Source organism: Rhinoraja longicauda, chromosome 39, assembly GCF_053455715.1.
Source record: "Rhinoraja longicauda isolate Sanriku21f chromosome 39, sRhiLon1.1, whole genome shotgun sequence".
Taxonomy (NCBI): Eukaryota; Metazoa; Chordata; class Chondrichthyes; order Rajiformes; family Arhynchobatidae; genus Rhinoraja; species Rhinoraja longicauda.
In genome coordinates, this window is record NC_135991.1 from 7,932,036 (window position 1) to 7,955,667 (window position 23,632).

The 23,632-nt window shown below is 52.8% G+C and overlaps 2 protein-coding genes and 1 non-coding gene across 4 annotated transcripts; 2 read left to right on the forward strand and 1 right to left on the reverse strand.

Annotated features, from left to right (window-relative positions):
- rpl10 (ribosomal protein L10) lies at positions 1 to 8,026 on the forward strand. Its single transcript, XM_078430121.1, has 5 exons — positions 1 to 61; positions 4,109 to 4,216; positions 5,228 to 5,366; positions 6,805 to 6,967; positions 7,800 to 8,026. Exons 2-5 carry the CDS (start codon positions 4,180 to 4,182, stop codon positions 7,953 to 7,955), a joined length of 495 nt encoding a protein of 164 aa, XP_078286247.1. The 5' UTR covers positions 1 to 61; positions 4,109 to 4,179; the 3' UTR covers positions 7,956 to 8,026.
- LOC144611284 (small nucleolar RNA SNORA70) lies at positions 6,221 to 6,355 on the forward strand. The gene has a single exon (XR_013549506.1). It is a non-coding gene; the product is annotated as a small nucleolar RNA SNORA70 (small nucleolar RNA).
- Positions 8,027 to 8,144: 118 nt separating the features above from the next.
- LOC144611029 (deoxyribonuclease gamma-like) lies at positions 8,145 to 20,868 on the reverse strand. Of its 2 annotated transcripts, none has more exons than XM_078430115.1 (8): positions 20,434 to 20,868; positions 19,281 to 19,369; positions 16,135 to 16,221; positions 14,749 to 14,852; positions 13,138 to 13,250; positions 10,503 to 10,660; positions 9,551 to 9,647; positions 8,145 to 9,102 (listed from the first exon to the last, which is right to left on the reverse strand). In XM_078430115.1, exons 1-8 carry the CDS (start codon positions 20,656 to 20,658, stop codon positions 9,028 to 9,030), a joined length of 948 nt encoding a protein of 315 aa, XP_078286241.1. In that variant the 5' UTR covers positions 20,659 to 20,868; the 3' UTR covers positions 8,145 to 9,027. The 2 variants fall into 2 exon arrangements, with proteins under 2 accessions (XP_078286241.1, XP_078286240.1); XM_078430114.1 differs by having other exon boundaries at positions 16,135 to 16,224; positions 20,434 to 20,866.
- Positions 20,869 to 23,632: the final 2,764 nt, after the last annotated feature.

Sequence of the window (23,632 nt, forward strand, 5' to 3'; positions counted from 1 at the left end):
AGTTACAGATACTGCAAGAACAAGCCGTACCCCAAGTCTCGTTTCTGCAGGGGCGTTCCTGGTGAGTATTCCCAATGTCCCATCGTTCTATCAGAGAGGGGAGACCATGCACAGCTTTCCATATCTAAATCCTGGCGTATAATCACCATCACTGTAGGTATCGCAAAATGCTGGAGTAACTCAGCGGGTCAGGCAGCATCTACTATCAGTAACCCGTGCCTGCCTTCTCCCCATATCCCTTGATTCCACTAGCCCCCAGAGCTCTATAGACAATAGGTGCAGGAGTAGGCCATTCAGCTCTTCGAGCCTGTACGCACCGCCATTCAATGCGATCATGGCTGATCACTCTCAATCAGTACCCCGTTCCTGCCTTCTCCCCATACCCCCTCACTCCGCTATCCTTAAGAGCTCTATCCAGCTCTCTCTTGAAAGCATCCAACGAACTGGCCTCCACTGCCTTCTGAGGCAGAGAATTCCACACCTTCACCACTCTCTGACTGAAAAAGTTCTTCCTCATCTCCGTTCTAAATGGCCTACCCCTTATTCTTAAACTGTGCCCCCTTGTTCTGGACTCCCCAACATTGGGAACATGTTTCCTGCCTCTAATGTGTCCAATCCCCTAATTATCTTATATGTTTCAATAAGATCCCCCCTCATCCTTCTAAATTCCAGTGTATACAAGCCCAATCGCTCCAGCCTTTCAACATACGACAGTCCCGCCATTCCGGGAATTAACCTAGTGAACCTACACTGCACGCCCTCCATAGCAAGAATATCCTTCCTCAAATTTGGAGACCAAAACTGCACACAGTACTCCAGGTGCGGTCTCACCAGGGCCCGGTACAGCTGTAGAAGGACCTCTTTGCTCCTATCCTCAACTCCTCTTGTTATGAAGGCCAACATTCCATTGGCTTTCTTCACTGCCTGCTGTACCTACATGCTTCCTTTCAGTGACTGATGCACTAGGACACCCAGATCTCGTTGAACTCCCCCTCCTATCTAACTCTCTTTTAAATTCAATATGATCATGGCTGATCGTCCATAATCAGTAACCCGTGCCTGCCTTCTCCCCATATCCCTTGATTCCACTAGCCCCTAGAGCTCTATCTAACTCTCTTAAATCCATCCAGTGAATCGGCCTCCACTGCCCTCTGGCAGAGAATTCCACAAATTCACAACTCTCTGGGTGAAAATGTTCCTTCTCGTCTCAGTTTTAAATGGCAACAGACAATAGGTGCAGGAGGAGGCCATTCGGCCCTTCAATCCAGCACCGCCATTCAATGTGATCATGGCTGATCATTCTCAATCAGTACCCCGTTCCTGCCTCCTCCCCATACCTCCTGACTCCGCTATCTTTAAGAGCTCTATCTAGCTCTCTCTTGAATGCTTTCAGAGAATTGGCCTCCACTGCCTTCTGAGGCAGAGAATTGTGATCATGGCTGATCGCCCACAATCAGTAACCCGTGCCTGCCTTCTCCCCATATCCCTTGATTCCACTGGCCCCTAGAGCTCTATCTAACTCTCTCTTAAATCCATCCAGTGAATTAGCCTAGCAGAGAATCCCACAGATTCACAACTCTGACTGAAAATGTTTTTCCTCATCTCCGTTCTAAATGGCCGACCCCTTATTCTTAAACTGTGGCCTCTTGTTCTGGACTCCCCAACATTGGGAACATGTTTCCTGCCTCTAACGTGTCCAACCCCTTAATAATCTTATATGTTTCGATAAGATCCCCTCTCATCCTTCTAAATTCCAGTGTATAAAAGCCTAGTCGCTCCAGTCTTTCAACATATGACAGTCCTGCCATCCCGGGAATTAACCTAGTAAATGGCCTCCCCTTTATTCTTAGACTGTGTAGCCCCTGGTTCTGGACTCCCCAACATTGGGAACATTCTTCCTGCATCTAGCTTGTCCAGTCCTTTTATAATTGTACATGTCTCTATAAGATCCCCTCTCATCCTTCTAAACTCCAGTGAATACAAGCCCAGTCTTTCCAATCTTTCCTCATACGACAGTCCCACCATCCCGGGGATTAACCTGGTGAACCTACGCTGCACTGCCTCAATAGCAAGGACGTCCTTCCTCAAATTAGGAGTCGAGGGCAGTGCTAATGACATGGTAGAGATTGTGAATTGTCTTTGGGTTCAGTGAATAAATACCTATAAGAGTCTTTACTTGTTGGGATGGTGTTGTATTTTAAAACCCCCTGGTGTCCTGGTCTTAGGTTGTCTGGATGAATCTGCAGATTGAAGATGTCTCTTGATGTCGCTCGGAATAAACCCATGCGTCTCTTCAGTAGATGGTTGCCAGGCGTAGTTTGACCGTACGGTCTTGAAAGAGTTTCCCCCTCTAATTTGGTCTCCTAATTTGAGGAAGGATATTCGTTGCTATTGAGGTCGTGCAGCGTAGGTTTACTAGGTTAATTCCCGGAATGGCGGGACTGTCATATGTTGAAAGACTGGAGCGACTAGGCTTGTATACACTGGAACTTAGAAGGATGAGAGGGCATCTTATCGAAACGTATAAGATTATTAAGGGGTTGGACACGTTAGAGGGAGGAATCATGTTCCAATGTTGGGGGAGTCCAGAACAAGGGGTCACAGTTTAAGAATAAGGGGTCGGCCATTTAGAACGGAGATGAGGAAAAACTTTTTCAGTCAGAGAGTTGTGAATCTGTGGAATTCTCTGCCTCAGAAGGCAGTGGAGGCCAATTCTCTGAATGCAATCAAGAGAGAGCTGGATAGAGCTCTTAAGGATAGCGGAGTCAGGGGGTATGGGGAGAAGGCAGGAACGGGGTACTGATTGAGAATGATCAGCCATGATCACATTGAATGGCGGTGCGTACAGGCTCGATTGGCCTCCTCCTGCATCTATTGTCTAGATCAGCAAGGATTCTAGTTATTCTGGAATAAGCCACAGTCCCCTCCGTAATGTTTGGGGCAAAGACCCATCATTTATTTAGTTGGTCGACACAAAATGCTGGAGTAACTCAGCGGGTCAGGCAGCATCTCGGGAGAGAAGGAATGGGTGACGTTTCGGGTCGAGACCCTTCTTCAGACTGATGTCAGGGGGAGTTGGTGGTGCAGATATAATGTAGTCGGAGACAGGAAGACTGGTGGGAGAACTGGGAAGAGAGAGGGACAGAGGAACTATCTGAAGTTAGAGAAGTCAATGTTCATACCGCTGGGGTGTAAACTACCCTAGCGAAATAAGAGGTGCCGTTCCCTCAATTTGCGCTGGGCCTCACTCTGACAATGGAGGAGGCCCAGGGCAGAAAGGTCAGGCTGGGAGTGGGAGTGGGAGGGGGAGTTGGTGCTCAGCCACCAGGAGATCAGGTTGGTTAAGACGGACTGAGCGGAGGTGTTGAGCGAAACTATCGCCGATCCTGACCTTCGCTCAGTGCGCCTTAACCAACCTGATAGACAAAAGGTGCAGGAGGAGGCCATTCGGCCCTTCGAGCCTGTACGCACTGCCATTCAATGTGATCATGGCTGATCATTCTCAATCAGTACCCCGTTTCTGCTTTCTCCCCATACCCCCTGACTCCGCTATCATTAAGAGCTCTATCGAGCTCTCTCTTGAATCTATTCAGAGAACTGGCCTCCACTGCCTTCTGAGGCAGAGAATTCCACAGATTCACAACTCTCTGACTGAAAAAGTTTTTCCTCATCTCCGTTCTAAATGGCCGACCCCTTGTTCTTAAACTGTGGCCCCTGGTTCTGGACTCCCCCAACATTGGGAACATGTTTCCTGCCTCTAACGTGTCCAACCCCTTAATAATCTTATGCGTTTCGATAAGATCTCCTCTCATCCTTCTAAATTCCATCTGATCTCCCGGTGGCTCAGCACTTCAACTCCCACTCCCAGACTGTGGCCGATTCACTGGATGGATTCAAGAGAGAGTTAGATAGAGCTCCAGGGGCTAGTGGAATCGAGGGATATGGGGAGAAGGCAGGCACGGGTTACTGATTGTGGACGGTCGGCCGCGATCACAATGAACGGCGGTGTGTACAGGCTCGAAGGGCCGAGTGGCCTCCTCCTGCACCTGTTGTCTGTGCGCTGTGTTAAAGGTTGTTGTGTGTTTACTCTGACGTTGTGTTCACGCAGATCCCAAGATCAGGATCTTTGACTTGGGCCGCAAGAAGGCAAAGGTGGACGAGTTCCCACTATGTGGGCACATGGTGTCGGACGAGTACGAACAGCTCTCCTCAGAAGGTGCGTGCGTGTGGTCCCCACAGCTTCACTTCACTTATATCATATCACATATCATCATATATATACAGCCGGAAACAGGCCCTTCGGCCCACCAAGTCCGTGCCGCCCAACGATCCCCGCACATTAACACTATCCTACACCCACTAGGGACAATTTTTACATTTACCCAGCCAATTAACCTACAAACCTGTACGTCTTTGGAGTGTGGGAGGAAACCGAAGATCTCGGAGAAAACCCACGCAGGTCACGGGGAGAACGTACAAACTCCTTACAGACAACGCCCGTAGTCAGGATCGAACCTGAGTCTCCGGCGCTGCATTCGCTGTAAAGCAGCAACTCTACCGCTGCGCCAGTGTGCCGCCCCTACCACTTCACCTGCTGGTTGCACTCTCCCTCCTCCCACTCTCCCTCCCTCCTCCCACTCCCCTCTCACTATCCCACTCCTCTCACTCTCTCCCTCCCCTCTCTGCTCCCACACTCCCTCCCTCTCACTCTCCCCCCCTCTACTCCCACACTCTCTCCATCACTCTCCCTCACTCACTATCCCTCTCGCTCCCTCCCCCCGCTCCCACACTCACCCTCCTACTCTCTCTGCTCCCACGCTCTCTCCCCCCTCTGCTCCTGTTCACTCTCTCTCCCATTCACTCCCTCTTCCACTCATTCTCCCTCTCCCTCCCACTTCTCTCCCTCCTGTTCTCTCTCTCTCTCCCTCCCACGTTCTCTCCCACACTCTCTCTCTCTCTCCCCCTCTCCTCCCACACTCCTCTCCCTCACTCACTCACTCTCTCTCCCTCCACTTCCACGCTCTGTCTCTCCCTCCCTCCCACTCTCTTCGCTCCCACGCCCTCTCACTCACTCACCCTCTCTCTCTCCCTCCCCCCTCTGCTCCCACACCCACCCACTCACTCTCCCACTCTCTCCTCCCTCCCAGTCACTCTCCCCTCTGCTTCCACACTATCTCTCTCCCTCCCGCTCACTCTCTCTCTCTCTCTCCCCCTCTCTCTCCGGCAGCTCTAGAGGCGGCCCGGATCTGTGCCAACAAGTACATGGTGAAGACGTGCGGTAAAGATGGTTTCCACATCCGCATGCGTCTGCACCCCTTCCATGTCATCCGCATCAACAAGATGTTGTCCTGCGCCGGGGCCGACAGGTGAGGACCCCACCCTACTCCCCTCCCCCACCACCTGCTCCTCCTCACCCACCCCCCCCTGCTCCCCCTCACCCACCCTCCCCTGCTCCCCCTCACCCACCGCCCCCCTGCCCCCCTCACGCACCCTCCCCCCTGCCCACCCTCACCCACTGCCCCCCCTCAACCACCGTCCCCCCCCTTCACCCACCGCCCCCCCTCACCCACTGCCCCCCCTCACCCATCCTCCCCCTCACCCATCCTCCCCCTGCTCCCCTCACCCACCCTACTCCCCTCCCCCACCGCCTGCTCCTCCTCACCCACCCCCCCCCTGCTCCCCCTCACCCACCCTCCCCTGCTCCCCCTCACCCACCGCCCCCCTGCCCCCCCTCACCCACCCTCCCCCTGCCCACCCTCACCCACTGCCCCCCCTCAACCACCTTCCCCCCCCTTCACCCACCGCCCCCCCTCACCCATCCTCCCCCTCACCCATCCTCCCCCTCACCCACCCTCCCCCTCACCCACCCTCCCCCTCACCCACCCTCCCCTTCACCCACCGCCCCCTGCTCCCCCCACCCACCCTACCCCTGCTCCTCCCCCTCACCCACCCTCCCCCTCACCCACCCTCCCCTCACCCACTGCCCCCCTGCTCCCCTCACCCACCCTCCCCTCACCCACCGCCCCCCTGCTCCCCCTCACCCACCCTACCCCTCACCCACCCTCACCCACCGCCCCCCTGCTCCTCCTCACCCACCCTCCCCCATCACCCCCTGCTCCCCCACACCCACCACCCTGCTCCTCCTCACCCACCCTCTCCCATCGCCCCCTGCTCACCCTCACCCACCCTCCCCCTCACCCACCACCCCCCCTGCTCCCAACCGCAGTCTATTAAGCCGACCGGCCTGTGAACAGTCTGGGCTTGGTGTGCAAGGGCTGCGGACATTAACTCACTGGTAGTGTACGCGGCCGGCCTCTCCTCTTGCCGGTCGCCTGAAGGGTCCAGTGAGACATTCGCCAACGCACGCTCTCCGCTCCGAGCCCCATCGAGTCACAGAGTGACACAGCGTGGAAACAGGCCCCTCATCCCAACCCTGCCCACACCGACCAACGATGCCCCATCTACACTAGTCCCACACCGGCCAACATGCCCCATCTACACTAGTCCCACCTGCCCACACGGCCAACATGCCCCATCTACACTAGTCCCACACTGACCAACATGCCCCATCTACACTAGTCCCACCTGCCCACACCGACCAACATGCCCCATCTACACTAGTCCCACCTGCCCACACCGACCAACATGCCTAATTGTGCTCCTCTCACATGGCCTTGTGGTAAACGCACCCTTGAATCTTGAACCGGGGTCTCTGGCGCTGCAAGGCACCAACTCTCCCCCACCTTGCCGCCCCACTTTCTCCCTCCTGTGCCCTTTCCCACTCTCGTGTCTCGCCCACTCTAGGCTCCAGACGGGGATGCGCGGTGCCTTCGGCAAGCCGCAGGGCACGGTGGCCCGGGTGAACATCGGCCAGGTTATCATGTCCGTCCGCACTAAGGTGCCGAACAAGGAGTACGTGATCGAGGCTCTCCGACGGGCCAAGTTCAAGTTCCCTGGCCGGCAGAAGGTGAGAACACGTCCTTGCACACCGGTCACTGAAAGTGTGTGCAGGTACAGCAGGCAGTGAAGAAAGCCAATGGCATGTTGGCCTTCATTGCGAGAGGGGTTGAGTTTCGGAGCAAAGAGGTCCTTCTGCAGTTGTACAGGGCCCTGGTGAGACCGCACCTGGAGTACTGTGTGCAGTTTTGGTCTCCTAGTTTGAGGAAGGACGTCCTTGCTATTGAGGCAGTGCAGCGTAGGTTCACCAGGTTAATCCCCGGGATGGCGGGACTGTCGTACGAGGAAAGATTGGAAAGACTAGGCTTGTATTCACTGGAGTTTAGAAGGACGAGAGGGGGATCTTATAGAGAGACGTGTACAATTATAAAAGGACTGGACAAGCTAGATGCAGGAAACATGTTCCCAATGTTGGGGGAGTCCAGAACCAGGGGCCACACAGTCTAAGAATAAAGGGGAGGCCATTTAAAACTGAGGTGAGGAGGAACGTTTGCAGTTGTGAATGTGTGGGATTCTCTGCCACAGAGGGCAGTGGAGGCCGATTCACTGGATGGGTTTAAGAGAGAGTTAGATAGAGCTCTAGGGGCTAGTGGGATCAAGGGATGTGGGGAGAAGGCAGGCACGGGTTACTGATTGTGGACGGTCAGCCATGATCACAATGAAGGGCGGTGCGTACAGACTGGAAGGGCCGAGTGGCCTCCTCCTGCACCTGTTGTCTGTGTTTCTATGAGTCGGTATCGCAGGGAGAGGGGTATTGGATCATTGGGATTCTCGTGTAATGGGGAGGGAGGGGAGCGAGGAGGGGCTGTGTTGACTGATGCTCTCTCTCTGTCCCCATCTAGATCCACATCTCCAAGAAGTGGGGCTTCACCAAGTTCAACACGGAAGACTTTGACGAGATGGTGGCACAGAAGCGGCTAGTTCCAGACGGGTGTGGGGTGAAGTATATCCCCAGCCGGGGACCTCTCAACATCTGGCGGGCCCTGCACACCGCCTGAGGGCATCCTACACCCCTCTACCCCTCTCCCTCCCTCCCCCACAAATCTGAATAAACTCCCACTGAGTCTGACTGCCTGTCTGCCGACTTCTGCCTCGTGTGAACAGGTCTATCGTGCCACCGTAGGTAGATAAGGTGTCGCTTAACACACACCTGTGGTGAGTATATCAGTGAAACACGCACACACACAGAAATATAGAGACTCTTTTATTGTCCAGTGTACAATGTCACGCCAGGGTTTGGCACAGAGTGCTGGAGTAACTCAGTGGGTCAGGCAGCATCTGTGGAGAACATGGACACAGAGTGCTGGAGTAACTCAGCGGGTCAGGCAGCATCTGTGGAGAACATGGACACAGAGTGCTGGAGTAACTCAGCGGGTCAGGCAGCATCTAGAAGGATGAGAGGGGATCTTATCGAAACGTATAAGATTATTAAGGGGTTGGACACGTTAGAGGCAGGAAACATGTTCCCAATGTTGGGGGAGTCCAGAACAAGGGGCCACAGTTTAAGAATAAGGGGTCGGCCATTTAGAACTGAGATGAGGAAAAACCTTTTCCAGTCAGAGAGTTGTGAATCTGTGGAATTCTCTGCCTCAGAAGGCAGTGGAGGCCAATTCTCTGAATGCATTCAAGAGAGAGTTAGATAGAGCTCTTAAGGATAGAGGAGTCAGGGGGTATGGGGAGAAGGCAGGAACGGGGTACTGATTGAGAATGATCAGCCATGATCACATTGAATGGCGGTGCGTACAGGCTCAAAGGGCCGAATGGCCTCCTCCTGCACCTGTTGTCTATTTGTGGAGAACATGTATTGGTGATTGAGTCTGAAGAAGGATCCGGGCTCAAAACGTCACCTATCCATGTTCTCCACAGATGCTGCCTGACCCGCTGAGTTACTCCAGCACTGTGTGAAACGTCACCCGTTCCTTCTCTCCACAGATGCTGCCTGACCCGTTGAGTTACTCCAGCACTCTGTGTCTTTTCCCTGTAAACCAGCCTCTGCAGTTCTTTTTCTCTGCAGCGTCAGGGTAAAATGAGTTGCCTCTCGCACTCCTTTGGGTGTGGGGAGGGGGGGAATCAGAGTTCGTCGTGCCCCCTCCGCCACTCCTTGACCTCCACCTCAACTGGAAAATGGTCGCTCACCTTCAGTGCCTGTGGGGGAAAGGACGGGAGAGTTGTTTAGTTTAGAGATACAGTGCGGAAACAGGCCCTTTTGGTCCGTGCCGACCAGCGATCCCCGTCCCCACACATTAACCCACTAGGGACTATGTTTACAATTCACAGGATGGATTTAAGAGAGTGTTAGATAGAGCTCTAGTGGAATCAAGGGATATGGGGAGAAGGCAGGCACGGGTTACTGATTGTGGACGGTCAGCCATGATCACATTGAACGGCGGTGCGTACAGGCTCGAAGTGCTGAATGGCCTCCTGCATATTCCAAAGATGTGCAGGTTAATTGTCTTCTATAAATTGTGCTGGTGGACCCGTTTCCACGCTTTGTATCTATGGAGAGCGTGGAAACGATGTACCTGCACCTCATCCTACCCGTGACCCAGAGAGACACACACAAGGGACAGAGTGCCCCCCCCCCGTCCCTCACCTCCTGCTCCGTCAGCCCAAACGCCCGGCTGAAATCAAACACCTTGGCTGATCGCGGAGTGATGGCTCGGTGAAACGCTGATCCATGCACAATGATCCTGGGGAGAGGGAGTGGAGGATTATACAACAACTCTGCCCTCCACACACGACACAAGACACCAGCAGGGACCCCCATTATAAAGTGTCTGACCCTGGCAATGGGTGACATTAAGATTTCTCCACCGGGTCTCTAATTTAGAGATACAGCGCAGAAACAGGCCTGTAAGGTCCACGCCAACCAGCGATCCCCGCACACTAACACTATCCGACACCCACCAGGGACAATTGTTACATTTACTAAGCCAATTAACCTACAAACCTGTACGTCTTTGGAGTGCGGGAGGAAACCGAAGATCTCGGAGAAAGGTGTTTTTTATAAGTATCTTATAGAAACATACAAAATTCTTAAGGGGTTGGACAGGCTAGATGCAGGAAGATTGTTCCCGATGTTGGGGAAGTCCAGAACAAGGGGTCACAGTTTAAGGATAAGGGGGAAGTCTTTTAGGACCGAGATGAGAACGTTTTTCTTCACACAGAGAGTGGTGAATCTGTGGAATTCTCTGCCACAGAGGGTAGTTGAGGCCAGTTCATTGGCTATATTTAAGAGGGAGTTAGATGTGGCCCTTGTGGCTAAAGGGATCAGGGGGTATGGAGAGAAGGCAGGTACGGGATACTGAGTTGGATGATCAGCCATGATCATATTGAATGGCGGTGCGTACAGGCTCGAAGGGCCGAATGGCCTATTCCTGCACCTATTTTCTATGTTTCTAAAACCCACGGGGAGAACGTACAAACTCTGTACAGACGGCGCCTGTGGTCAGGATGGAACCCGAGTTTCCGGCGCTGCATTCGCTGTAAGGCAGCAGCAGCTCTACCGCCCCGTGTACTGAGGGATGCGCCCCCTCTCCCGTTACCTGTCGTAGGGGCAGCTGGTGGACCGGCACACGGTGGTGTCTGCGCCATCTCCGATCAGCCAGTGGAATCCAGGCTGTGTGCGGAGTCGGATCCTGCCCCAGGCCTCCGACCGGATGTACCCGCACCCTGCGTTCAGATCACCCAGGATCATGATGTTCTGGGGGGACAGGTGGGAGAGAGTCGCTCACGCACAGGCTCAGCGGTAGAAGCAGGCCATTTGGCCCGTCGAGTCTCCTGCCATTCCATCGCGGCTGATCTATATCTCACTCTCAACCTTTGATCACTTACTAATCAACTCTTGCCAATCTCCGCTTTGAAAATACCCAAAGACTTGGCCTCCACCGACCGCTGTCTGGCCATGAAGTCCACAGATTCACGGCCCTCTGGCTAAAGAAACTTCTATCAATTCTCCCCTCACGCTCCAGTTTATATGAGGGGTCCAGACCTGAAGCGTTCTCCACAGATGCTGCCTGACCGGCTGAGTTACTCCAGCACTCTGTGAAACGTCACCTATCCATGTTCTCCACAGATGCTGCCTGACCCGCTGAGTTACTCCAGCACTCTGTGAAACGTCACCTGTCCGTGTTCTCCACAGATGCTGCCTGACCCGCTGAGTTACTCCAGCACTCTGTGTCCTTTGGCACATCATGTATTGGGCGACTAGAACTACACACAATACATCAAGTGCAACCAAAGTCCTTGGTCAATCAGATCATTAGTTCCTGATTCCTGCACTCAATGCTCCGACTAATGAAGGCAAGCATACTGTTCACTTTTGGCCCAACATGCCCCATCTACACTAGTCCCACCTGCCCACACTAGTCCCACATGCCCCATCTACACTAGTCCCACCTGCCCACACTAGTCCCACATGCCCCATCTACACTAGTCCTACCTGCCCACACCGGCCAACATGCCCCATCTACACTAGTCCCACCCGCCCACACCGACCAACATGCCCCATCTACACTAGTCCCACCTGCCCACACCGACCAACATGCCCCATCTACACTAGTCCCACCTGCCCACACTAGTCCCACATGCCCCATCTACACTAGTCCTACCTGCCCACACCGGCCAACATGCCCCATCTACACTAGTCCCACCCGCCCACACCGACCAACATGCCCCATCTACACTAGTCCTACCTGCCTGCATTTGGTCCATATCCCTCCAAACCTGTCCTATCCATGTACCTGTCCAAATGCCTTTTAAATCCATGTACCTGTCCAAATGCCTCAACTACCTCCTCCAAAAGCTCGTTCCACCCACCACCCTTTCTGTAAAAATGTTGCCCCCTTGGGTTCCTATTTAGTCTTTCCTCCCTCATCTTAAACCTTTGCCTCTGATTCTTGATTCCTCTACTCTGGGTAAAAGACTGTGCTTTCACTCTTATCTATTCCTCTCATGATTTTATAAACTACTATAAGGTTACCCCTACATCCTCCTGTGCTCCGAGGAATAAGGTCCTAGTCTTCCCGACCTCTCCTCTCAGCTCAGTCCCTCGATGAGTCCTGGCAACATCCTCGTAAATCTCGACCTGAAACGTCACCCGTTCCTTCTCTCCAGAGATGCTGCCTGTCCCGCTGAGTTACTCCAGCACTTTGGGTCTGCCTTCTCTGCACCCTTGACAGCTTGGCATTGCAATAGACAATAGGTGCAGGAGGAGGCCATTCGGCCCTTCGAGCCTGTACGTACCGCCATTCAATGTGATCATGGCTGATCATTCTCAATCAGTACCCCGTTCCTGCCTTCTCCCCATCTCCCCTATAACATGGTAACCAAAACTGAACACAACACAGTAAATGTGGCTTCACCAACGTCTTACATATAACTGCAACGCCACCTCCCAACTTCCACATATCTGACTGATGAAGGCCAATGTACCACAAGCCTTTTGCAGCCTTTCTACCTGTGACATCACCATCAAGGAACTATGTACCTGCGCTCCTAGATCCCTCTCTGCTCTACGACACTCCCTGTCTACCTGGGGACTGTGTACCTGCGCTCCTAGATCCCTCTCTGCTCTACGACACTCCCTGTCTACCTGGGAACTGTGTACCTGCGCTCCTAGATCCCTCTCTGCTCTACGACACTCCCTGTCTACCTGGGAACTGTGTACCTGCGCTCCTAGATCCCTCTCTGCTCTACAACACTCCCTGTCTGCCTGGGAACTGTGTACCTGCGCTCCTAGATCCCTCTCTGCTCTACAACACTCCCTGTCTGCCTGGGAACTGTGTACCTGCGCTCCTGGATCCCTCTCTGCTCTACAACACTCCCTATCTACCTGGGAACTGTGTACCTGCGCTCCTCAATCCCTCTGCTCTACAACACTGCCCACAGCCCTATCATTCACTGTGCACATCCTGCGCTGGTTAGACTTCAAACATGCACCACCTCATGTTTCACTGTATTAAACTCCCATCAACCATTCCTCAGCCAAACCTTGCAACAACCATATTCACCATCAGTCTGAAGAATGGTCTCGACCCGAAACGTCACCCATTCCTTCTCTCCTGAGATGCTGCCCGACCCGCTGAGTTACTCCAGCTTATAATCTTCACTATCTACAATATCACCTACTTTAATCTCTCTCTAAAGCTCAGGCCTTGATCTACTTGTGTCCGCTGTTACCTCTGTGTTCCAGAGCCTTCTAACGAACTGGGTCACTTCGTAGAGTTCATCCACTTCCCGTACTGCAGCGTCTGGGCTGGTGTGCTGTGGGATCAGCACAAATTCTTTGACCTCTGCAACAGGGTTGGGAGGGAGAGAGGGTTCAGTCAACTGAACAAGAGGCAGCAACATGTGTAGGAAGTAACTGCAGCTGCTGATTCACACTGTACACACAAAATGCCAGAGTAACTCCAGTACAAAATGCCGGAGTAACTCCAGGACAAAATGCCGGAGTAACTCCAGTAACATAGGCGCAGCCTTACAGCGAATGCAGCGCTGGAGACCCGGGTTCCATCCCGACTACGGGCGTTGTCTGTACGGAGTTTGTACGTTCGCCCCGTGACCTGTGTGGGTTTTCTCCGTGATCTTTCCTTTCCTCCCGCACTCCAGAGACGTGCAGGTTTGTAGGTTAATTGGCTTGGTAAATGTAAAAATTGTCCCAAGTGGGACAATGTGCCAAGGATGGTGTTAATGTGCGGGGATCGCTGGTCGGCGCGGACTGAAAGGGCCTGTTTCTGCGCTGTATCTTTAAACTAAACTAAAACTCAGCGGGTCAGGCAGCATCTTTGGCACAAGATGGCAGTTCTTTGTGTCTGCAATCCACCAGCCCTGTTGGTACCGATCACCCTGTACACTAGCACTGTCCTACACACACACACACACAAAATAGGTGCAGGAGGAGGCCATTCGGCCCTTCGAGCCAGCACCGCCATTCACTGTGATCATGGCTAATCATCCACAATCAGTAACTTGCGCCCAACTTCTCTCCATCTCCCTTGATTCTACTAGCCCCTAAAGACCATTTACAATTTACCAAATTGTACAGTTTACACTGCAGACAATTTACAATTTTTTACCAAAGCCAATTAACCTGGGTGGATACAAAACGCTGGAGTAACTCAGCGGGTCAGGCAGCATCTCTGGAGAGAAGGAATGGGCGACGTTTCAGAGTGAAGAAGGGTCTTGACCCGAAACGTCAACTATCCGTGTTCTCCACAGATGCTGCCTGACCCGCTGAGTTACTCCAGCACTCTGTGAAACGTCACCTATCCATGTTCTCCACAGATGCTGCCTGACCCGCTGAGTTACTCCAGCACTCTGTGAAACGTCACCTATCCATGTTCTCCACAGATGCTGCCTGACCCGCTGAGTTACTCCAGCACTCTGTGAAACGTCACCTATCCATGTTCTCCACAGATGCTGCCCGACCCGCTGAGTTACTCCAGCACTTTGTATCCACCTTCGATTTAAACCAGCATCTGCAGATTTTTTACCTAACCTACAAACCTGTACGTCTTTGGAGTGTGCGAGGAAACCAGAGCACCCGGAGAAAACCCACGCAGGTCACAGAGAGAAGGTGCAAACCCCGTACAGACAGCACCCTGGAGTTACTCCAGCACTCTGAGCTCTAGGTTCGGGCGGTTGGGTCCGTCTCTGGGATAGTACAGATGCTCCCCGACTTACGATGGGGTTACATTGGGATAAACCCATCGCAAAGTCCAAATATCGTAGGTCGAGGAGCATCTGTACTCGGTTTTTAAATGCCCACCCTCCCCGACCGCCCCAGCTTACCCGTGTTAGGTGCGGAAAATAGAACAACAGTGGGCTCTCGACTGAAGGCTTGGGACGCCTGGGCTTTGTACTGATGCACTGCCAGGACCCTCACCTTGTCCGACCTGTGGGGGAGAATAGTCCGTGAGGTGAGACGGGCTTCCCTTCTCTCCCTCCCTCAGGGTGGGGAGCCAGGGCACAGGAGAACATAGAACAGCACAAGAACAGAAAGATTTACGTGGATGTTGCCAGGACTAGAGGGTGTGAGCTACAGGGAGAGGTTGAGCAGGCTGGGTTTCTATTCCCTGGAGCGCAGGATGAGGGGAGATCTTATAGAGGTGAACAAAATCATGAGAGGAATAGATCGGGTAGACGCACAGTCTCTTGCCCAGAGTAGGGGAATCGAGGACCAGAGGACATGGGTTCAAGGTGAAGGGGAAAAGATTGAATAGGAATCCGAGGGGTAACTTTTCCACACAGAGGGTGGTGGGTGTATGGAACGAGCTGCCGGAGGAGATAGTTGAGGCTGGGACTATCCCAACGTTTAAGAAACAGTTGGACAGGTACATGGATAGGACAGGTTTGGAGGGATATGGACCAAACGCAGGCAGGTGGGAGTTGGGTAGCTGGGACATTGTTGGCCGGTGTGGGAGAGTTGGGCAGAAGGGCTTGTGTGGAAACAGGCTCTTCGATCCCCACTGACCAGTACAACAACACATAATATCCAGGAGCGGGTCCAAGCCAGGCGACTCTCTGAGTGTTGGCCCCAGAAGTGGATCTGTAATTATTCATTACAATCGCTCCGCTTGTTCTGGGACATTTCACAGAAGTCAATTAAACTACACGTCTCTAAACTAAACTCTCCACAGGGCGATTTATTCACAAAATGCTGGAGTAACTCAGCAGGTCAGGCAGCATCTCAGGAGAGAAGGAATGGGTGACGTTTCGGGTCGAGACCCTTCTTCAGACTGATGTCAGGGGGCGGGACAAAGGAAGGATATAGGTGGAGACAGGAAGATAGAGGGAGATCTGGGAAGGAGGAGGGGAAGAGAGGGACAGAGGAACTATCTAAAGTTGGAGAAGTCGATGTTCATACCACTGGGCTGCAAGCTGCCCAGGCGAAATATGAGGTGCTGTTCCTCCAATTTCCGGTGGGCCTCACTATGGCACTGGAGGAGGCCCATGACAGAAAGGTCAGACTGGGAATGGGAGGGGGAGTTGAAGTGCTCAGCCACAGGGAGATCAGGTTGGTCAATGCGGACCGAGCGCAGGTGTTGAGCGAAACGATCACCGAGCCTGCGCTTGGTTTCGCCGATGTAAATAAGTTGACATCTAGAGCAGCGGATGCAATAGATGAGGTTGGAGGAGGTGCAGGTGAACCTTTGTCTCCACATGGCGCACAGTTACCTGTATACAAAGACGTACTGCTCCTTGTAGGAGGATCGGCCGAGTCTCTCGCTGGCCACGTGTGCGTAGGGGCCCTGGCGGTTCTGTCTGCTGAGCACGGAGAGGGAGAGAGAGAGAGAGAGTCAGGGGCGGCCAGCCACCACCAGGCCTATGTGACAGGATGGGACTAACATTTTGTTCCATCTATATACTAAAACGTATGTTTGTTCATGAACTACAGCACGATAGCATGACAATTTTAGGCCCACCTTACTCACCGTGGTCCCTTTGGTGCTAATGGAAGAAGTTTCATTGAAACCGGTGTTATATTGTTAAAGTTATTCACAGTTTAAATCTATCTCCGAGGGAGGGAGGATAAGGGGGGGGGAGGGAGGAGTAGAGGTTTGGGTCCAACTTGGTTCAGTATCCATCTAAAGCCATGTACCAGTCTAAATGTTTCTTAAATGTTGTTACAGTCCCAGCCTCAACTACCTCCTCCAGCAGCTCGTTCCATACACCTACCACCCACTGTGTAAAAACTTTACCCCTCACGTTCATATTAAATCTTTCCCCTCACTATAAACCTATCAATCTTTCCCCTCACTATAAACCGATCAGCCAAAACATTATGACCACTGACAGGCAAAGTGAATAACATTGAATATCTTGTTACAACGGCACCTGTCAAGGGGCGGGATATATTAGGCAGCAAGTGAACAGTCAGTTCTTGAAGTTGACGTGTTGGATGCAGGAGAAATGGGCAGGAGTAAAGACCTGAGCGACTTTGACAAGGGCCAAATTGTTGTGGCCAGACGACTGGGTCAGAGCATCTCTGAAACGGCAAGGCTTGTGGGGTGCTCCCGGTCAGCAGTGGTGAGTACCGACCGACAGTGGTCCGAGGAGGGACAAACCACAAACCGGCGACAGGCAGGGTGTTGGGCGCCCAAGGCTCATCGATGCGCGAGGGCAACGAAGGCTATCCCGTCTGGTCCGAGCCGACAGAAGGTCGACTGTGGCACAAGTCACGGAAAATGTTAATGGTGGTCACGGGAGGAATGTGTCACAATACACAGTGCATCGCACCCTGCTGCGTATGGGGCTGCACACGGAGGACCAACAGCATATTAGGCAGGTGGGCATAATGTTTTGGCTGATCAGTGTATGTCCTCTGGTTCTCGATTTGCACACAGTAATTCCTTCATGCGCTCCAATGAATAAAGTCCAAGCCTGCCCAACCTCTCCCTGTAGCTCAGGCCCTCGAGTCCTGGCAAAATCCTCATAAAGGGAAGGTTTTTATTCACAAAATCCTGCAGTAACTCAGCAGGTCAGGCAGCATCTCGGGAGAGAAGGAATGGGTGACGTTTCGGGTCGAGACCCTTCTTCAGACTGATGTCAGGGGGGTGGGACAAAGGAAAGATATAGGTGGAGACAGGAAGATAGAGGGAGAACTGGGAAGGAGGAGGGGAAGAGAGGGACAGAGGAACTATCTAAAGTTGGAGAAGTCGATGTTCATACCGCTGGGCTGCAAGCTGCCCAGGCGAAATATGAGGTGCTGTTCCTCCAATTTGCGGTGGGCCTCACTATGGCACTGGAGGAGGCCCATGACAGAAAGGTCAGACTGGGAGGGGGAGTTGAAGTGCTCAGCCACCGGGAGATCAGTTTGGTCAATGCGGACCGAACGCAGGTGTTCAGCGAAGCGATCGCCGAGTCTGTGCTTGGTTTCGCCGATGTAAATAAGTTGACATCTGGAGCAGCGGATGCAATATAACATATAACATATAACAACTACAGCATGGAAACAGGCCTGTCCGGCCCTACCAGTCCACGCCGACCATTCTCCCTGACCTAGTCTCATCTACCTGCACTCAGACCATAACCCTCTAATCCCCTCCTATCCATATACCTATCCAATTTTCTCTTAAATAATAAAATCGAGCCAGCCTCCACCACTTCCACCGGAAGCCCATTCCATACAGCCACAACCCTCTGAGTAAAGAAGTTCCCCCTCATGTTACCCCTAAACCTTTGTCCCTCAATTCTGAAGCTATGTCCCCTTGTTGGAATCTTCCCCACTCTCAAAGGGAAAAGCCTACCCACGTCAACTCTGTCCGTCCCTCTCATAATTTTAAAAACCTCTATCAAGTCCCCCCTCAACCTTCTACGCTCCAAAGAATAAAGACCCAACCTGTTCAACCTCTCTCTGTAGCCTAAGTGCTGAAACCCAGGCAACATTCTAGTAAATCTCCTCTGTACCCTCTCCATTTTGTCGACATCCTTCCTATAATTTGGCGACCAGAACTGCACACCATACTCCAGATTCGGCCTCACCAATGCCCTGTACAATTTCAACATTACATCCCAACTTCTATACTCGATGCTCTGATTTATAAAGGCAAGCATACCAAACGCCTTCTTCACCACCCTATCCACATGAGATTCCACCTTCAGGGAACAATGCACAGTTATTCCCAGATCCCTCTGTTCCACTGCATTCCTCAATTCCCTACCATTTACCCTGTACGTCCTATTTTGATTTGTCCTACCAAAATGCAGCACCTCACACTTATCAGCATTAAACTCCATCTGCCATCTTTCAGCCCACCCTTCCAAAAGGCCCAAGTCTCTCTGTAGACTTTGAAAATCTACCTCACTATCAACTACTCCACCTATCTTAGTATCATCTGCATATTTACTAATCCAATTTGCCACACCATCATCCAGATCATTAATGTAAATGACAAACAACAGTGGACCCAACACAGATCCTTGGGGCACTCCACTAGACACTGGCCTCCAACCTGACATACAATTGTCAACCGTTACCCTCTGGTATCTCCCATTCAGCCATTGTTGAGATGCAGGTGAACCTCTGTCTCACCTGGAAAGACTGTTTGGGTCCTTGGATGGAGTTAAGGGGGGAGGTAAAGGGACAGGTGTTGCATCTCGTGCGGTTGCAGGGGAAAGTGCCCGGGGATGGGGTGGTTTTTATAACATCCTCGTAAATCCTCTCTGCATCCCGGCTTAACAACGCCTCCCAAGCCTCTAGTGATGGCACCGGGCACAAGGTGAGCCCAGCATTGTGGGATGGAGCCCGACTCACAGGATCAACGCGATGGGGGGAATCGAGCGCGGACGGACGGACGCCCTGAGGCTTCACGGACACTCACCGGTTGAGCAAGGAGATGAACCGAGGCACCACCTTCCCCTGGCAGTCTTTCACCTCCATCAGAAGGCAGATGTCACACCGCGATACAATCTGCCCACAAAGACACGGCCGCCATCAGTCCCGCTTCACCGCGGCAATCACCACCACCCGGGCAACCCTCGTGGAGGGGGGGGGGGGGTCACAGGGGCAGGGTGGAGGGGCCGGAGGGAGGGGATAGAGACAGGTAGGGGTGTTGGGGAGGGGGGCTACTGGGACGGGTAGGGGCTGGAGGGAGGGGGTTACAGAGACAGGGAGGGAGGGGGTTAGAGATGGGGAGGGTGTTAGAGATGGGGAGGGGTGGAGGGGAGGGAGGGGGTTAGAGATGGGGAGGGATGGAGGGTGTTAGAGATGTGGAGGGGAGGGAGGGGGTTAGAGATGGGGAGGGGTGGAGAGTGTTAGAGATGGGGAGGGGTGGAGGGGAGGGAGGGGGTTAGAGATGTGGAGGGTGTTAGAGATGGGGAGGGGTGGAGGGGGTTAGAGATGGGGAGGGGTGGAGGGTGTTAGAGATGGGGAGGGATGGAGAGTGTTAGAGATGGGGAGGGGTGGAGGGGGTTAGAGATGGGGAGGGTGTTAGAGATGGGGAGGGAGGGTGTTAGAGATGGGGAGGGGTGGAGGGGAGGGAGGGTGTTATAGATGGGGAGGGGTGGAGGGTGTTAGAGATGGGGAGGGGAGGGAGGGTGTTAGAGATGGGGAGGGGTGTAGGGGAGGGAGGGGGTTAGAGATGGGGAGGGATGGAGAGTGTTAGAGATGGGGAGGGGGTTAGAGATGGGGAGGGGTGTAGGGGAGGGAGGGGGTTAGAGATGGGGAGGGATGGAGAGTGTTAGAGATGGGGAGGGGGTTAGAGATGGGGAGGGGTGGAGGGTGTTAGAGATGGGGAGGGGAGGGGAGGGGGTGACAGAGACAGGGGTCACACACACACTCACCTTTACAGAGACGGGGGAGATGTGATGGGGCGTAGGGACTTGAGTCAGGGAGGAGTGTAGGGAGTTACAGGGATGGGGAGGGTGGGAGGGGAGGGGGTTAGAGACAAGGAGATGTGATGGGGCGTAGAGACCGGAGACAGTGAGGGGTGGAGGGGGTTACAGAGACGGGGAGGGGGTGTCACACACACTCACCTTGACCAGAGTCTCCATCACCTCTTCCTTGGCAGCCTTGGCTCTGCCAAACGTCTGCACGTTGAAGGAACAGATGCGGAGGGAGAGGCAGCAGGGGGTGGAGAGCAGTGCACAGAGCAACAGGAATAACCTCGTGGGCATCGGGCCGACTTCCAGGGGGAGAGAGGGGTGGGTTGGGGAAGATTGAGAAACTCGTTCTCCCATCCACGAATCCCCCGTCCCCATCCTGCACCTTTAGAGATGCAGCGTGGAAACGCACGAGTCCCTCAGACGCAAGTCACCCCGTACACCAACACTATCCCAGTACACCAACACTATCCCAGTACCCCAACACTATCCCAGTACACCAACACTATCCCCGTACACCAACACTATCCCAGTACACCAACACTATCCCAGTACACCAACACTATCCCCGTACACCAACACTATCCCCGTACACCAACACTATCCCAGTACACCAACACTATCCCCAGTACACCAACACTATCCCAGTACACCAACACTATCCCAGTACACCAACACTATCCCGTACACCAACACTATCCCCGTACACCAACACTATCCCCGTACACCAACACTATCCCAGTACACCAACACTATCCCCGTACACCAACACTATCCCCGTACACCAACACTATCCCAGTACACCAACACTATCCCAGTACACCAACACTATCCCAGTACACCATCACTATCCCAGTACACCAACACTATCCCAGTACACCAACACTATCCCCGTACACCAACACTATCCCAGTACACCAACACTATCCCAGTACACCAACACTATCCCTGTACACCAACACTATCCCCGTACACCAACACTATCCCAGTACACCAACACTATCCCAGTACACCAACACTATCCCAGTACACCAACACTATCCCCGTACACCAACACTATCCCCAGTACACCAACACTATCCCCGTACACCAACACTATCCCAGTACACCAACACTATCCCAGTACACCAACACTATCCCAGTACACCAACACTATCCCAGTACACCAACACTATCCCAGTACACCAACACTATCCCAGTACACCAACACTATCCCTGTACACCAACACTATCCCAGTACACCAACACTATCCCCAGTACACCAACACTATCCCAGTACACCAACACTATCCCAGTACACCAACACTATCCCAGTACACCAACACTATCCCCAGTACACCAACACTATCCCAGTACACCAACACTATCCCCAGTACACCAACACTATCCCAGTACACCGACACTATCCCAGGACACCGACACTATCCCAGTACACCGACACTATCCCCGTACACCGACACTATCCCCGTACACCGACACTATCCCAGTACACCGACACTATCCCAGTACACCGACACTATCCCCATACACCGACACTATCCCAGTACACCAACACTATCCCCAGTCACCCTGTACACCAACACTATCCCAGTACACCAACACTATCCCAGTACACCAACACTATCCCAGTACACCAACACTATCCCAGTACACCAACACTATCCCAGTACACCAACACTATCCCCGTACACCAACACTATCCCAGTACACCGACACTATCCCTGTACACCAACACTATCCCCGTACACCAACACTATCCCAGTACACCAACACTATCCATGTACACCAACACTATCCCCAGTACACCAACACTATCCCAGTACACCAACACTATCCCAGTACACCAACACTATCCCAGTACACCAACACTATCCCAGTACACCAACACTATCCCAGTACACCAACACTATCCCCAGTACACCAACACTATCCCAGTATACCAACACTATCCCCGTACACCAACACTATCCCCGTACACCAACACTATCCCAGTACACCAACACTATCCCAGTACACCAACACTATCCCCGTACACCAACACTATCCCCGTACACCAACACTATCCCCGTACACCAACACTATCCCCGTACACCAACACTATCCCCGTACACCAACACTATCCCAGTACACCAACACTATCCCCGTACACCAACACTATCCCCGTACACCAACACTATCCCCGTACACCAACACTATCCCCGTACACCAACACTATCCCCGTACACCAACACTATCCCCGTACACCAACACTATCCCCGTACACCAACACTATCCCCGTACACCAACACCATCCCCGTACACCAACACTATCCCCGTACACCAACACTATCCCAGTACACCAACACTATCCCAGTACACCAACACTATCCCCAGTACACCAACACTATCCCAGTACACCAACACTATCCCAGTACACCATCACTATCCCAGTACACCAACACTATCCCCGTACACCAACACTATCCCCAGTATACCAACACTATCCCAGTACACCATCACTATCCCAGTACACCAACACTATCCCAGTACACCAACACTATCCCAGTACACCAACACTATCCCCAGTACACCAACACTATCCCTGTACACCAACACTATCCCAGTACACCAACACTATCCCAGTACACCAACACTATCCCCAGTACACCAACACTATCCCCAGTACACCAACACTATCCCAGTACACCAACACTATCCCAGTACACCAACACTATCCCCAGTACACCAACACTATCCCAGTACACCAACACTATCCCCATACACCAACACTATCCCCATACACCAACACTATCCCAGTACACCAACACTATCCCCAGTACACCAACACTATCCCAGTACACCAACACTATCCCAGTACACCAACACTATCCCCGTACACCAACTCTATCCCCAGTCACCCTGTACACCAACACTATCCCAGTACACCAACACTATCCCAGTACACCGACACTATCCCAGTACACCGACACTATCCCAGTACACCAACTCTATCCCCAGTCACCCTGTACACCAACACTATCCCAGTACACCAACACTATCCCAGTACACCAACACTATCCCAGTACACCAACACTATCCCCGTACACCAACACTATCCCCAGTACACCGACACTATCCCAGTACACCGACACTATCCCAGTACACCAACACTATCCCAGTACACCAACACTATCCCAGTACACCAACACTATCCCAGTACACCAACACTATCCCCGTACACCAACACTATCCCAGTACACCAACACTATCCCCGTACACCAACACTATCCCCAGTACACCAACACTATCCCCGTACACCAACACTATCCCAGTACACCAACACTATCCCAGTACACCAACACTATCCCCGTAC

Bases quoted from the DNA above. Each gene is read 5' to 3' on its own strand.
- LOC144611029 (XM_078430114.1), bottom strand. From the start codon at position 20,658: ATGGGGACGGGGGATTCGTGGATGGGAGAACGAGTTTCTCAATCTTCC. The intron at 19,370-20,433 runs GTGAGTGTGTGT...CTTTGTGGGCAG, and splicing joins TGATGGAGACTCTGGTCAAG to ATTGTATCGCGGTGTGACAT. The intron at 10,661-13,137 runs GTAACAGCGGAC...CTGTCCCCCCAG, and splicing joins GAAGGCTCTGGAACACAGAG to AACATCATGATCCTGGGTGA.
- rpl10 (XM_078430121.1), top strand. From the start codon at position 4,180: ATGGTGTCGGACGAGTACGAACAGCTCTCCTCAGAAG. The intron at 4,217-5,227 runs GTGCGTGCGTGT...TCTCTCCGGCAG, and splicing joins CGAACAGCTCTCCTCAGAAG to CTCTAGAGGCGGCCCGGATC. The intron at 5,367-6,804 runs GTGAGGACCCCA...CGCCCACTCTAG, and splicing joins TCCTGCGCCGGGGCCGACAG to GCTCCAGACGGGGATGCGCG.